This window comes from Cariama cristata, unplaced genomic scaffold, assembly GCF_000690535.1.
Source record: "Cariama cristata isolate BGI_N322 unplaced genomic scaffold, ASM69053v1 scaffold21621, whole genome shotgun sequence".
NCBI lineage: Eukaryota > Metazoa > Chordata > Aves > Cariamiformes > Cariamidae > Cariama > Cariama cristata.
In genome coordinates, this window is record NW_009601299.1 from 46,118 (window position 1) to 62,780 (window position 16,663).

At 41.9% G+C, this 16,663-nt stretch overlaps 1 protein-coding gene across 1 annotated transcript; it reads right to left on the bottom strand.

Annotated features, from left to right (window-relative positions):
- Positions 1-47: 47 nt before the first annotated feature.
- On the bottom strand, positions 48-16,429 carry WDR4 (WD repeat domain 4; the record flags this gene model as incomplete). The annotated part of the gene is made up of 8 exons (XM_009710411.1): positions 48-226; positions 2,458-2,527; positions 3,434-3,617; positions 5,138-5,202; positions 10,928-11,026; positions 12,365-12,425; positions 15,581-15,693; positions 16,273-16,429. Coding segments are annotated over 8 exons (928 nt in total), but the record flags the coding sequence as incomplete, so codon positions are not given.
- Positions 16,430-16,663: the final 234 nt, after the last annotated feature.

A 16,663-nucleotide genomic window follows, 5' to 3' on the forward strand; every position in this document is an offset into this window, starting at 1 on the left:
GGATCACTTCCTTTCACAGAGGCAAAAGTTACAAGCTAACAACAGTGTCATAGCGATGACTCTTCAGGCTTCATCTTTTTTGTCTGTCCATTCGAACCACCTTGCAGATGCTGCCTTTTCTTTTTCTGCTGCTGTAACCTTTCCTCCTTCTTCTGTAGGTAAGCAGCCATGTTATCAAATGAAGCCTTGTAGAGACTGCTGTAGTGGCTCTCTGCGCCAACAAACCCTGCAATTAAGAAAAGCAAGAACACAAGACCTGTTAATTCCCTTAGCGGTCTGGTCTCATCGATTACTTCCTGTATTGTAATTCTAGATAGTGGCAACTAGTTACAACTAATTTACTGTGGTCCTATGCACTGTGTAAGCCTGATTTGTGTTGGTAAGCATCTGTTCAGCATTCACACAACCAAGCACAGCCTCCATTTTTAGGCTAAAAAAATCCGTACAGAGCCAAGCACCTGATGCTGAAGCAAAGAGAGCAGGGAGCTCTCCTTCTATGTTGGACACTTGCAGACTTCAAGGCTTCTGTTTTTAAAACAGCTGCTGTTGCAACTTATTGTTAAGACAACCCGCCAGAATTGTTCCCCAAGACCTAAGCACTGCAAAGGGTGTACGCTACCTAACTGTGCTTAGTTGGCTTGTCTCCTAGGGTATTAACTTAAAGAAGCCCAAAGAAGTAGACTTCAAATAGTGATATCCTGCAGCACATACACATTTCTAAGCATTCACTCCAATGGTTTTGTTACACTTTCTGTCAATTCAGTGTACTATTCACCACGCCATCTCCAAGACCATAAGTTTAGACAAGTTTAACAGGGAACTAACTGCTAGCCAAAAAACCTCAATCAGATTGTTGCTGTAGAGAATAGAGAACGAGACTAACTGGCTAGGTTTGCATTTCTAAAAATTGTTAAGAGTGATACCTGACAAAGCCAGTTACCTCTAGTTCTCTTTGTATTCCTACTTTTTCCCACTTCCAAAAATTCTTGATCTTAAAGGGCAAATGCAAGGAAATCCAGTATTTGCTAGGGTTTGGTCCTGAAGCTAGGATGCTACACCACAGTAACGTACCCACAGCATCCCCTTGTTTCTTGGTAGACAAACAAAGCAACTATCTCTTGCTGGTACTCAGCAAAGCGCATGCTTTTGCTTTCAAGGGTCTTGTGCTCACATAGTAACCAATTCATTGGCCTTTGGCCCTGGAAGAAACTGTGTGCTGTCAGTTTGAATATCCATGCCACTCTCTACTTGATCAGTCTGCACTACATCTTGCTCTAACTTTTTCTGGGATCAGTTATAACAGAATGTTAAGCTGTTCAAAGTGTACTTCAAGATTGACCTACGCGTCTTAAATCCTACAGAATCAGCAATCAGGTGAAACAAGTTTATAAAGGAAGATACGCAGGCATTAAGACTGAGTTTAAACAATATAATCATCACCTTTTTTAAAAGAAGTAACTACATCTTCAAGCACTAATTATGCACTGGCATAAGTGCTCATCAAGTGAGCCTCCCCTTACTAATTAACAATAATAGACCTTGTCATCTGAGCAGTCCTCCTTTCCCAGCTGCAGATGCAGCCGGCTACCATGTATCACAGTAATTTGCTACACCGGCTAATTATGCTCAGAACCTCTTCCCCTGCCTGCTCTTTTTACACCTCTGTTGATCATTTTCACTCAGACCTCATACTTCTAATTATCTGCCTGGCTGTAACTATCAAGTCTGCAACATCTACACGCAAAACACTCTCCCTTCCAAGGGAGCACCTGCCTTCCTCAGATTTCAAAGGCTGTACCAACTTAATGACAGCTACACCCTAAACCATCCAATACTAGATATTAAGGAGACTTTATATTAGACTGCACATTACTGCAACTCTTCTCTCTTTAAGTATGACCACCAAGAACAGACAAAAATACCAGTGGAGACTGTAACACCTTTTTTAAAGGAAGGTTCCCAGTCTCCTAGCAAAGTACAGGAGAGAAATTTCAATTAATCAACCTCCACAGAACCTGCCTCGCCAAGGTGGACCTGAACGACCCATCTTTACAGCGAAGCTGCTCCTCCCATGGCTATTCCATTCTTACTATCTCCACTGTACTTCTGATAAAGTGTCACGCCCAGGTAAGAGACAAGATGACAAACAACAGTATTCAATATCGCAGCAGTAAGACAGACTCCAGCAGCTCTGTTATAGAGTGTTTAGCTACATCCCTGGGATAAGGCATCTATGTAGAACAGTTACAAAGCTACAATTCAGATCTAAATACCTACCATCATTTTGCTGTAACAGTAATCTGAACACACTCCATGATCTGCACTAAACTGAGAAAACTGAAAGATTAAGCAACTTCAACAGCCAGCTGAACTGAGCTAAACTCTAATCTTGGTCCTAAATCTAATGCTTTAGCTATAAAAATTGCATTTCCTGGGTCTTTAAGCCAAATTTCTCACCTTCAAACACTGTCCAGTTGTCTTGAAGATATTTTGACATCTTCTGTAATCCTTTGTCATCAGTTACAGCCTGGGAAAAGAAGGAACATTGCATGGTATTTTGGGAATAATAAACAATCTCATGTTTCACAGCACACTGAAAAATGCAACAGCTCTCAGGCAAGTACACTGAAAAGAGAGCAAGTGTAAGCCCTCCATGATCTCTTTTAGGCTCCTTTTTTTCCAGTACTGCTATAGAAACCTGGCTTGAGATCATGTGTTCTGCTGGGGAAGCTCTGCAGCTTGATGGAAAAGAAAATGGACTCCCACTTACTGATTTGTGAGGAAAAGGAGTATCACAAGGAACAAACAAGGGCTGAAGAACATACGTAGAAGTTTCATTTAAAACCACTTCACAACTACACCATAATTAGCTGGGGACTTACAAGGATAACAAGTGAGTTTCCAGTTGTTTAATAGGCTATTACAGAGAACTTGATAGCACATCCCTCAAATTTGGCTCTGTTCTCAGTGAAAAAAAAATTCCCCTTAATGGTCCCAGAATGCCCTGTCCCCCAAAGGATCCTTCAGAAGAAAGCACAGGGAAGGCTGTGTGGAAAGCATTCCTGAGTAAACCACAAAGGGATTTTGTTGTTTTGTGGTGGTGTGGTTTTTTTTTTTTTTAAATAATCGAGTGTAGCACACAGAAAGCACAGGCAATGGTTTAAAGTGCTGAGTGCAACGGCTGACAACCACTCTGCTTCATCCTGCTATGCCAGATGTTAGCTTCATCCAAGAAGAGACTGCTATTCCTAACAACCTCTCAGCAGCTTTGCAGTATACGCAGGTGAGCAGCAGAATGAGACGTGTATCTAGGACTTTTACTCTGTCTCAAGAGTGGAGAAGCATACCATTTAGCTTTCATGGAATAGAGTTTACTCCATTTACTCAAGACAACACAAAACATTCAGGATGTTAACATAACAAAAGTATCTACCTTCCATTGTCCATCACATGGCCTGTACAATTGAAGAGGAGCTTCACTGTCTTCCTGCAAAATCCACAGATCTCCCATTTCCTCAAATGCAATGTCCCAACCTTTACGTTCCAAAGAGATTTGCTGTCTGTAAACTAGCTGCTGGGCAATGGCATCAAGCTGAAAGATGTAGACTGTGGGAATACTTTTGAGAGGAGAAACTTAATTAGCATTATTACCAAATCCACCTACAGCCATCACTTGTACAGCAAACTAAAAACACCCACTCTAATTCCAAACAGAGCCAAAGCAAAGACATTAGGAATTGCAAAAAATACTCTAGCACTTCAAGTGCAGTTTGCTTACGTGATCTGATGCAGAAGCTGTAATACCTTACACACCAAATGGCTTCTCAAGTGTTATATGAAAGAAAAAGCAGTCAACACTGCCTTCTCTTTAAAAGAGAAGGCAGTAAAGGAAATTTCACAAGGATTACTAAGGATTTATACAAGGAGTGTTGCATCATAGCACATGGCCTACAGGGCTTCACTTAAAGGAATATGTAGCTGAGCACCAGTCAAAATAAAACAGGAAAGGAATTACATGCCAGGGAGGGGAGGAGGGAATGAGAGGGGCAGAAAACCTTAACATGGCTGAAGAACAGGATTCTGGCACTGCAGTCATCTCCACCTCTCCCATCAGCACTCACTCCTCTAACAGCCAAAGAGCTTCCTAACCTCCCTTGGACAGGTCCCCAGCGTGCCAGACAGGACACCTCGGCTCCCTCACAAGTGGCCTCCCAGGTCCACATGACAGCACTGTTTGGAAATGCTGGGCTGTGGAACTGGAAATAAAAGCCTGAGGTAGAACATGGCCCAGCCCCTGGGTTAAGCGACACGGGCACAGCCCTTGGCCGACACAGCTTCCCCTTCCAGGGCCAGTTTGGATGCCCATGCAGAAAGAGTGACGGGAAGCAGCTAAAGCTCCTCGCTCTTGCAAAGAGCAAGGCCACTGAGGGGACCAATGGCCGATGTCACCATACAAGCAGCTCTGGCAATCTCTCCGTTTCCTGTTGGCAAGCTTTTGCCAGGAAGATGATCTCCCTTCGCAGGCTTAAGGTGCTGTGGAAAGAGAGGGGAAGAGGGCTTGTCCATCCCCACAAAACATTTCCCCGCCAGCTGGATTTGTAAGGTTCCTCAGTGCTTAGGCCCTTCAGCTCCTGAGCACTCTCTCCTTACACAAACACACACAGTTGAACCCCAAAGTGAACGTAGCCTCTCCACAGTTTCAAACTGAAGCAATGCTGTGGTTTTAAACAGAGTGGCCAAACCCATTTACAAGAGCAGAATACAGAAGTTTGGCCACTCCATTGCCACAGCACCCTGAACAAAATGGGACCCAAAACACAGGGGTCAGGCACATCCTGAGCACCAAGCAGGGCTCTCGAGCATCCTAGCCTCATGTTTCCTCCTGTGAGGGAAAGGCATCACAAAGTCTGCAAAATTTAACTAAGCTGGGTGACCCTCGCACTCACCTCTGCACTCAGACCAAGTACAATAAGGACTCGGAGGCTCCCTGTGAGGCCACAGGCATGCCTGGGACACCTGGAGATCCACAGTACCAAGTACTGCGGGCAAGGGGAAAGTTAGGACAGTCAACACAGAAAGCTGCTCTTGCCTTCGCATGAGCTGTGATTATTTTAGCCATTATTCCATTTATTCTTACCAGTCACACAGAATGGCAACATAACCACCTTGACAGCAGTAAGTTATTCTTGACACAGGGTATTTCTATTGGGAAAAGAAAAAGAAACATTCTTGTAAGTTAAGACCATTTATGGGCAGAAAATTCACATCCCATTTCATGTCTTAGCCCTCAAAACTTAGCAGATGTCTTAATTTACAGCAAGTTAAGTAACATAATTATCTTTAAACTGCAGTCAAGTATATTTTTGTACAAGTCTTCACTGTTTTATGAAGCTTTCCACACTTCTTCCTTCACAGCGATCCGAACAGAGATCAAATGTTCAGTGAACTACTCTTAATAGACAAACTAGAAGATGAAAGAAAAGTACACCACCTTCAAACATTCTCTCCTGCAATGCTAATGGCAAAAACATCAACATTAAGCCTGCTCAGCCAGAATATCACAGTAGTAGCTTAGAGATTATAAACACAAGCCATTAGCTGCCGTTATGTTTGTTAAAAAAAAGAAGATAGCGATGCACAGCTAATATCCTTGCTGCATTGTCTCTGTTTTCAATCTATGTCTGGGTGAAGCCATACCACTTAACGGAAAACGTGTTCTGAAGAATAAGACAAGACTGCCTGAGGCCATTTTCCTCATTAAAAAAACACCAGGAAACCAAAAAAAAATTCCCAACAACAAAAAACCCCAAACCACACTCCTAATTTAGAAGATATATAGTTTTAGCCAGGAGAGAATCAGAGAAACACCTCTGCTGCACAAGCTATACTACTCGAAATATAGAACAACTGGTTTGAGGCACCTTGAGTGGGAAGTAAGAACCTGGGACAAGCAGAGAGACTGCAAGAAGATGCCCTAGGGTGCTTTTTCAAAAGTATCTGTTATATAACATGGAAGACAAAACTGCAAAGCAAAAGGCTGACTCTCAAGTATATTTTATAAGTAGCGATAACACCAGCACTTCCGATTAACAAAACCTTCCTACTAGAGTAGTAGTGAGTTATTCCCTTTAGGGCATGGAAAATACATCTTCTTGACATTCTGCTGGCAGAATTCAGAAGCATCCTCAAGTCCTCTTTCCTTTTACCCCCTTTCCAGCCTTCACCAAAAAAAAAGGCTGGTCACTAGACAGAACCTCTGGTTCACCAGGTTAAACTGAACTTGGGAGGAACCAGGGGATTTTACCCTTTGGGCTACCAGCTGATGTACAGGCATTGTCAGGGGGCTTGTCTTGGAATTTTGCAATCAAAGTAGGAAAGCAAAACAAGCTGTACAGTTTCCAAACATTCAAGTCAGCAAGTTTAATACCAGGAGCTAACTATTTTGTCAACACTACATGATGCAATTACTAAAAGATAAACCAATTGCGAGAACAAAAATTAATTAATGGTATAAATATAGCCAAAAACCAGGGTTACACAGTGCATCTCTAGCACATGAGGAAAAAAAAAAACCCAATTCATTATGTGATACAATCTCATGTGGGGGGAAGCAAGGACAACAGCATGCACACAATTTTCACTCACACACTCGACTGCCTGTTTGGACAGCAGAGGAGCACTTCATAAAAAACATTATCAAAAGGATATGTTTCAGAGCTCTTGGGAACAGATGGGACTAATCTCTTGCCACTCTGCAGAAACACTAGGTTGTTAGTCCGTATTTAGCACTGGGACCCAGGATTCCCGTTTCACACAGACGTATAAAATGCTTACAGTTCCAAATGTCGGATAGGATGAGTGGGTTGAATCAGAAAGGTTCGCTATAGCTAATACATCTAAATGTAGTTGTTGTGGTATGGAGCCATTTACACCACAGCTTTAGAGTAAAACTGACAGCTTGTATAAAAACCACCAGTGAGTTCTTCAGACATTTAAGGGAACAAGCCAAGATATATACATATATTAAAAAACCCCAAACCTGTGGTATTTATTTCTAATAACAAAGCTCTGCCTCTGCCTGTCTCATGACAAACATGCAGGGCAAGTGCAGCGCTGTTAAGTGCCCACCTACACAGGAGAGACAAAGGGTTCTGTGAACTTGAAGTACACAGCAGCTCTCCCCTACCCTCACTGGGGGAGGGAGGAGGAGGCTTTTTTGATTTGAACCAAGTGTTATTCACAGCTGGACACAGAGAAGAAAACACATCTTCTCTGCAAGCTCTTTTCTTTCCACCTGTGGGCAAGTTAACAATCAGCAAAGTGAATGGAAGTCCCAGAGTATTATTTTGTTCAAGGACAAGCCTATGAAATCAGTTAACTTAAAGAGGAGCTACAAGAGCAGTCCGTGATAAACAGATGTTCCCTTGATACTCTCTGAACTTGTTCAGCATTTATATGACACTGTTATCAGCTTGCCAACACCTTAAAATTAACTTTTGATGTCATGTGTGAGAAGAGGTGACCCTATGAAAAATTAATGTACTGGAGCACTGGGGTAGAGTTGTGCAATTCACGTTCTGGACTTTAAACAAGCTTATGCTGTCAAGAGAATCAGATGAGGTGAAAGCTCCAAAGCAGGAAAAATATTTATATAGCACTACGAAATTAGAGAATTACTCCCATTCTAGTGGGGAAATGAACAGAGGATCTGCAACCCATCAGCTGAAACCAACGCTACACTGCTCAAAAACACTCCTACATTCCCAAACCAGACATATATTCATCAACTGCCAAGCAAAATAAGCCCACATTAATGTGCTCACATGATCCACCATTACCGATGATTCCATTATCATTGTGCTTCAAGTTCTGTTTCAAGCTTCAGTGCATTCACAGCGGTTATCAATGGTAAAAATGAAATGCAACATGAAAGAAAAGAAAAAAACACTTATATCCCCATCTGATCTTCGGTTGCCAGTGTCATTTGCAGACAGCATGATAGTTATAACCTACAAAGCGCTGACTCAAGAGATCGTTCCCTTAAATTCAGACCATAAATGTCACAGGCAGTTGCGAAGATGATCTTTGATACAACCTGGGTGCACAGCATGACTAAATACTACCACCAGACGTCATCTTTGGCATTTCTAGCACTATGATGCCAGTAAAACACAAGTCTCCTTTCCCCTTTGATCCTGCTGGCCATCGAGACAGTAATTGTTCCGAAAGAAGTACCTATTGACTGCTGTGTAGCAATACAGCACAAAGGTGGCAATGTACCACATTAAGGTTTAAATCTGTCATTTATCTGTCTGTAATCACTGGGACTCTGCCTGATCACTGTTCCAAGTATGTACAAAGTCATACTGGAAGTCAGCTGAGTCTTCTGCACCTCTCAAATATCGTGCAAATCTAGTGTCAGAGACAGATTTTAAAATGCCTGTAAGAGTGGGCAGTAAGCTGAATTTCACAGATTGAAGGAACAGGCTAGCCTGAGGCTTCCAAGACTACTGTTAGGAGACACATACGGCAGTGGATAGAAGAACTGCAAAACACTGCAGGAATACAGTTTGTTAACTGCTGTGTGCTATTTATTAATCCACAGTTTGTGAGTTCTCCCTTTCTGTCATTGCTTACTCACACTGAGGTAAAGAAGCTGAACAGAGACTCCTCAAACAGTCAAAGGGCACCCCCCAAATGTCTACTGAGAGACTCCATCAGCATAAAGAGTAGCCTATGGAAGAGGCTTTATCAGGTGTGTTAGGAGGCAAGGTAAGTGTTACTAAACTACATTCAAAAGCCTTCAAAAACATTCTAAGAGAGCTGCAGATTATTTAAATCAGTTCCTGCTTGTAGCAACAAGGTTTTTTCCTCTAACATTTGTTCATTTATCCAATGCTCCGCTCAAGGTTTATTATATAGTTTAATATTATTTTTTTATAAACATCTTTGTAAGCAATAGAGTTAGGATTCAGTGTGAGATCAAGCACCGTTAATTTACATGCAAGCTATCTCACTAAATGCTAAGCCAGTCTAAGCAACAAGTAGCATTTTTTAAATTAATAATAGGATTGCCCACTTCACAGCTAGTTGTCTACTAGTCCTCAATGATCCAATAAAGCTAGAAGGCAAAGTATTTCAAAATAAAACCATTCTTCCCTCCAAAAGAAATGCCTTTAAATATTACCGCAGACACAGATTCAATGGCTGTCAAACCACGTTGTTTCAACAAAGCACTCTCATTAGCTACTTTTGAACACAAACATAAAACACTGGCTTTGAAACTCCCCAAGCCACTTATTTCCAGAAGGCTGTGTATGGTAAAGTAATTTTGTAGTTTTGCCTCAATCTTAATTCTCCCTTCCTCCCTCAAATCCTGCTGCACTCAGACTATAAGAGGATACTAGCTAGATGGTCTTGTCACCTAATTTGGTACACCCAGTTTTTGCTAGTGAAAAAACCCAGCAACAGCTACTTCAAAGATCTCAAGCACTAGACTCAAGCTGAAATGAGCCAGAGACCTTGTAAATGTGTACGAGAGGCCTCTGGCTCAGGTGTACTTTAAAGTATGCTTTCAAGTTCAGGAGCAGGTTAATTGTCCATATAGATATTACACTGAATTCCTGCTAACAGGAACTCTAGGCCAAACCAAGATTTCCAGTATCTAAGCTTTGAAAGCTGTGATGCAAGTGGCTGCCTTCCTGGGGTTATGTGTAGACATGAAGTTGCATGTTATTAATCCAACACAAAGAACAACTTGCTGATGTTTTCTGCGCAGAAAAAAACCTTGAGTTGTCAGGTCTGTCCCTAGGAGCTTGGTCCTTCCACAGGTTGTGCTCCCAGTTCAGTAACTGAGAATCCCACTAACAAGATCACTTCGACTCACCAAAACCACAACAAAATACAAGGTAGGAAAGACAAAACTTTTCAATTCAGTTTCAGCCTGGATACCAATTCCACAGTGGATTTGCCTCAAGAGCCATGCACGGCTACAGGCTTCCCAGTTACCAAACAGATGGGAGAAAGCTGTGGTCTTCAAAGAAATAAGTGTTTTTAGAGATTTACAAGAAAAACACATCCAGCAGGACGGGTGGCAAGATGAACAGCTCTTAAATGACCCAACAGATTAGCAGCTGGCTTAATATCATGTACACAGTAGGGACAAGAACGAGTGCTGTTTCACTGCTAATAGGTCGTATGCCAATTCGCAGGACAAGAAATAACAAACCCAGGGATCAAATACTACCAGAACCACTGCTCACATCAGACTAGCATCCGAAATCACAGTAGCACCCCAAACGCGTACGTACGACACCACTCATGTACAGGCTGCAAGCTAAGGAAAGCTCCTGGCGTATTCAGTTTTCACGTAACCCTCATTCATTTTAATTTTGGACACTGCCTAGCTTCAGAACAACCCAAAGGAACAAGCCCAGTGTATTGACTTCACAGGGCAGTACTACTGCAGGTGACTGCTTACAAATGTTACAAAGCTTCTTTTTGCTCAGATAAATTGCAACTTTAACACTTGAAATTCTAAGTGTTTTTAAAAAAATGGGTGAATTTTTAGATGTTTCCAGTGTTACAAGATATTTTCTCGCTCAGAGGCTAAAGGCACCTGTGTTTTTGGAAAATTTTTCAAGTGAAGGCTTTATTCAGTGTGCAGAACTTGTATTTGGGAAGAATTACAGCCAGTTTCATCTGGTCACTGCTTGGCACTTTTTTAGAAATGCACACATGACACAGGAATAGATTTCAGGGACCTTCTTCCTTTCCTAAAATTCCAGGCTACTGTAACAGTTTCTACGTCTCGCATAACTTCCAAACCCACAGACAGAAGGAGGCACTCCTAACAAAATGCAACAAACACATTTGGGAGTCACAAGGATCAGGAGCATGGCAAAAGCACCAACACACATAGGCATACCTGGTCAGTTTTGGTTGTCTCAGGCCCACAGACACTACTCAGATGACAGCAGTACACTTCTTCCCCGTTTTTGTATTCCCAAAGTCTCAGAGTCGAGTCCTGGGCAGATGGAAGCAGACACAAGTCTATTACTAACAGCACCTCAGGCAAAGAGAGGCCACTCACGGCCTTCAGCCAAATCCTATTTCCCTGAAGAGCTTCCCACAGAAGCTGCTAAACAGTCACTTAGTTAAGACCTCAAATTGCAGAGAAAGCGTTTTGATTAACATAATTTCCCCCCTCCATTCTAAATTATTCAATCACTCTAACTTTAATTCTCCTTTTGAAGTGGAAATTGGGCAGCTGGAGGAGTGCATTCCAAGTCTGTCACAAATAGCACAGTAATACACGTACTCAGCATTTTAATGGCAATTCTTTCAGGTTGCCCTTCTCCACCCCTACTCCTGTTATCACCCAAATTCTCATTTGATTTAGTAACCTCCTGGAGAGAAGTTAAACATCTCCCTGGAAAAACAGATTAATCAAAGAGCATTTGCCAAGAATGAAATACAGCCGCATACAGCACTAACCCTAGAGTTGCTTAAAGAATTAGAGTAACAAGAGACAAGAGCCTTAGGGAAACAAGAGCAGCTCAAACCAAATGCTAAGAATTACTACAATCTTCACAGAAAACACTGGGTTTTTTCCTATGCGTTTTGGTAGTCTGGGAAACAAAGATTATTTCCCTTCTTTTAGACCAACTCCATCTACTCAGTCTCTACAGGTCTGACAGCAGGACACCACCAATTTAAAAGAAGGGCTGGGAGGGGAGTGAAAGGAGGGAACACTCACTTCTTCAGTCCTCGTCCAAGCACTGTGTAGCACTGCACTGCAGTCTCTACACAACACACACCGGACATACTATGAGGACATACAGACAAGGACGTAATTCAGAATGAGTCTCACAGGAGAAAGCAAGTGGGAGGGTGCAGGGGGAACAATTTTCTCATCTTAAAAGCTCTAAGAAAAAAAAAAAAAATCTGTGCTTCTAAGGCCATTCATTCTCAAGACACTCATTATCATGGTGGGCTGGTATAATACCCATTCACTTCAAAGTTGTTTAATAGTCCAATGATTAAAGTTTGTCTGTGCTCCAAAGCAAGAGTTAACAATGAAGAAATACTGAGGACTTTATGATTTCTCCATCCCAAAGATCTTAAGAAGCTAGCCTCGCTATAAACACAGTAAACAGCTCTTATATGATCTAGCAACAGAATGGCTGAACACTGAACAGAAAGCTGAGAAAGGGAGGGAAGGAGGGAGCGAGAGGGCATGATGTAAACCGTGAGAGATTCTTTCAAGTATCCCAAGGAACGTGGGGGGAAACACAAGCAAACAATGGTTTTAAAGTCTAAATTTTCAAGAAAAATACTTTTTTGAAGAAATTGCAATACATACCCCAGAAGCTGACAACAGTAGATCAGGATAGTTGGGTATTACAAGTATTTTGCTTACAAACCTAAAGGGAAAGTAGTCAAAAGTTGAACTCCTTGCATGACACTCTGGTCTTTAAATACACACAATAAGAGAAAACCAACAATTTTAAAGAGAACCTTGTAATAAACAAACAAAACAGGTTCTCCACATCAAGCTAATTAGGAGGAAGAAAAAAGATGTATATAGTACTTAATATAGTGTACATATACACTACACAAACTACTGACTTTCTACTTAATAGAAAAAAAATATTTGCCCATCTGCACTCAAAGAATTCTACTGACTTCCTCCTGACTGAGAACATTGCCATTTAGACCAGAAAATGCGAATAGAGACAGATTTACTTGGGTAGCACGTTCCCCTTTCTCAACTCACGATGCACATTAAACCCACGAATCAACAGATGCTTTTGCAACACAACAACAGTGATGACTCAGCTTTCAGAGTACCACATCTCTCCCACCACAGCTGGAGATCATTCAAAAGCGATCTTTACAAAATTTTAAAACAAGTATGTGGCAATTTATCACCAGTGCCTACATTCAGCTAGAAACCTTGTTTTTCAAAAGTATGTAATACTGTTGTGTCTACTATGACTTGGCTTTGCTGAGTAATGAGGACCTGAACTTCTGGAGTTTGTTATTATCTTATAGCTCAGCAACTTAAAACATAGTGACCTGAGCAAAACATTACCTGAGTGGGACAGTCTTGGTTTTGAAAACAGGCATAATTCTAAGTCCATTAAAAAAAGAAAGAGGAAAAAAATAGAAGGAAGAGATTTGGTCACTGTAATATAAACTTTCATGACAAAGCATTAGCGGCACGTGCATGCAGCCATTATAGATCCAGCAAGAATCACCATGTACCCCATTGAAAGAAGAAAATCCAGGAGCGTGAAAAAAAGACAATTATACCTGCTTTATGTAATCCTTTGCTTATTCATTCCCAATTCAAATGTTGAGTTTTTTTTAAATATTTCAACCAACTTATACTAAGTGCCTTTCCACTCTACAGCCACTAATGAACTCTTTGTGCAGATACACCATCAAGTTCTATTCATTAGCTAGTACAACTGTGTACACAGTAGGTGGAAACATCAGACATGGCTCTGTAAATATGCTATAGAAACTGACCTGATCAAAGACTACTCAGATCTTTAAGGTGAGTAGTCTCTTGCTGTTATACTATGTCAATTCTACACAGGTCAGACTACCAAATGATGTTATTAAATCAGACTGACACTCCAAATTAATCTGTGTCCTAAATGTTCTATCAAGAACACCCCAGTGGGCAAGTTTAGAGAGGTTGCTACCTATACCTCAAGTTCCCCAGTCACATTGTCTTTCTTCAACTCATTCCCAATAAGGTGAGTTGGCTGCACCATGTTGCATCATCTTATGGAAGAATGTGCCCGGAAGGGTGTCGTTATCCCCAAGTAACTCAGAAGCCAGACAAGTAGAATTACGTGCATTCTCTGCCTTATGTAGGGTCATCTCTTCTCTGGTACCTTGTCACTGTGGACTTCAAAATGTAGCAGTGGCCACACAAAAAAACCCCACATTTTACACAACCCCCCTACCCTACTCAAAAACCCTGACAACAACAACAAAAAAAATCTCCAAAAGCTCACAAGACCACATAGAGGTGGAAGGCAAAATCAAGAAACTTTGAGAATACTGCAACTGATAAGACATTTGAAGCAGCAAAACGTAGAGGGGAAAAGTCTTTTAAAAGTCTGTTTGCCCTTTGAGTCTTCTTCATAGGAAAAGGACTACTGAGAAGAAAAGGGAAAGTACAGTCCCTCCTGTAGGCTGAAAAGGAAGTCCTGATAAACTGGCTAAAGACAACTCTTATTCCTACACCAAAAGAACTACCAGTCTCCCAGCAAGTCAGAGCATTTCTGAATACGACACAAATATCATATGAAATGATACTGAGCACACCAGCAGAGCTAGCAGGTTGCTTTGCTGCCTTCCACTCTTCAGATCACTGCAATTAGAAGGACCTTCACTTCAGGATGGAAGACAAAGGAAAGGAAGTGAAAGTTCACCCTTCCTGTTTTTATGCAGAGTGAAGCCTGCATTTTACTAGACTTAGTAACACAGCAGCACATCATCTTTCTACAGCGATATCCCCTATGATCCACTTTCCACAGATCCTCCTACCTGCCTAAGTGTTCTTGCCCACAGCAATAGAACCAGACTCAAGAAAAACAAGTCCCTTTCCTCAGCTACTAGAAAGGCCAGGTAATTAAGAAGCATAATCCCTTGAATCTATTTTATGGGACCATTTTGCAGCCTCTAGCTCACTGCAGTCTAACTAATGACCAGGCAGAAAAGAGTGCTCTATTCTTCCTATTGATACAGCTGGGGTTTTTTGTATTACCACAGAACCTCTACGTCTGAGCTGTGCATTGAGATGCCATTAGATTAGCATCTGTTCAAAACCAAAGGCTTCCTAAGACTAAGGCAGGTTCCATCCTGAACAATCTCCAGGCTCTGGAGTCTACTGTGACCACTAAGTCAAGGGAGGGGATTCTGCCCCTCTAGTGAGACCCTCCCTGCAATACTGTGCCCAGCTCTGGGGCTCTCAGCAAAAGAAGGACATGGACCTGTTGGAGCGAGTCCAGAGGAGGCCACAAAGATGATCCAAGGGCTGGAGCACCTCTGCTGTGAGGACAGGCTGAGAGAGTTGGGGTTGTTCAGCCTGGAAAAGAGAAGGCTCTGGGGAGACCTTAGAGCAGCTTTCCAGTACCTAAAAAGGCCTACAAGAAAGGTGGGGACGGACTTTTTAATAGGTCCTGTCACAATAAGACAGGGGGTAATGTTTTTAAACTAGAAGAGGGTAGATTCAGACTAGATATAAGGAAGACATTTATTACAGCGAGGGTGGTGGAACACTGAACAGGTTGCCCAGAGTGGTAGATGCCCCATCCCTAGAAACATTCAAGGCCAGACTGGACTGGGCTATGAGCAACCTGATTGAGCTGAAGATGTCACTGCTCATTGCAGGACCGTTCGACCAGATGACCTTCAAAGGTCCCTTCCAACCCAAACCATTCTATTATTCAGTCACAGACCTAGCTGTTGTTTAATATGACTTGAGGTGACATTCGTTTCATCCACTGAGGCACAGTGAAGAGCTGCACACAGTAATTTTTGCACACAACAAACTTACTCTTTGTGTCCCAGACAGTAGGATACAATATTATGAGGAGCCTTTGCTAAGCTGACTCTGATCTTCTCATCTCTGTCTGCAGTTAGGATATACCGGTCATCAGGACTCAGTGCCTGTTGGTAAAGAGAGAGTTTTAGCACCCAGTAGTTCAATGCTTGATTTAACGTAATTATTCCTAATCAGGAGAAAAAAAGATAAGCAGTAAACTATCTGTTTCCCCTGACTCTGAATGGCAGGTGCAAACATTAAGGCACGCTTTTGCACCAACAATGGAAGTATAGACCTTTATGACACTAACTTTTTGCTCACTAAAACAAGCGACACTGACTATTGGGTCCAGTGAAAGCCACTGAGCTCCAACGATACAAGTGGAAGTCCCACCTTATCACATTGAAGAGCTCAACTGATATGACAGATGGGGTGAATTCCCATATACATTCCATCACCAAGTCTTCTGTGACCGTAACACAAAAACTTTCTGAACACTTACACTCCCAGGACAGATAATCCTTTGGTAAGCTTGTTTCCTTACCAAATTCTGCAGACACAAACTCAGTAGGAAGAAATCCAGACCACATACTTCATTAATATAAAAACAGAACTCTCAAATCTGGGATAAAAGCAACAATGAAAGACCGCATTCTGCTTGTGTTTGGGGTTTGTACACTAACTACATGGAGGCACATACTTACCACATCCAGTAACAGAGACAAGTGACCCAGCTCAAGTTTTCCATCTGCTTTGGGTTCTGTTATTGAGTAAGAATAGACATCACCGGACTTGTCTGCAACCAGAATCTTATCCTCCGCAGTTGTAATAATCAGGGAAGTGCATCTCCTATTCACGGACCTGAAAGAAAAATGGCACAGTCTGAACAGCTCTGGCTGGCAGCTTTAGCCAGTCTGGATTCAGACCCAATTAAACAGACAAAGAGGGTGGACAAAAACACTCTCAGATGCAACATTCTTGAAATGGCAGCGATGCAAATAGTGTTAAGGCAGATCATGGGGCCAAAATAGCACTTTTGAGACCTACTAAATGACTTAAGCTATGTAACCGCAAACACTTGGGGGTGTGTGGGGG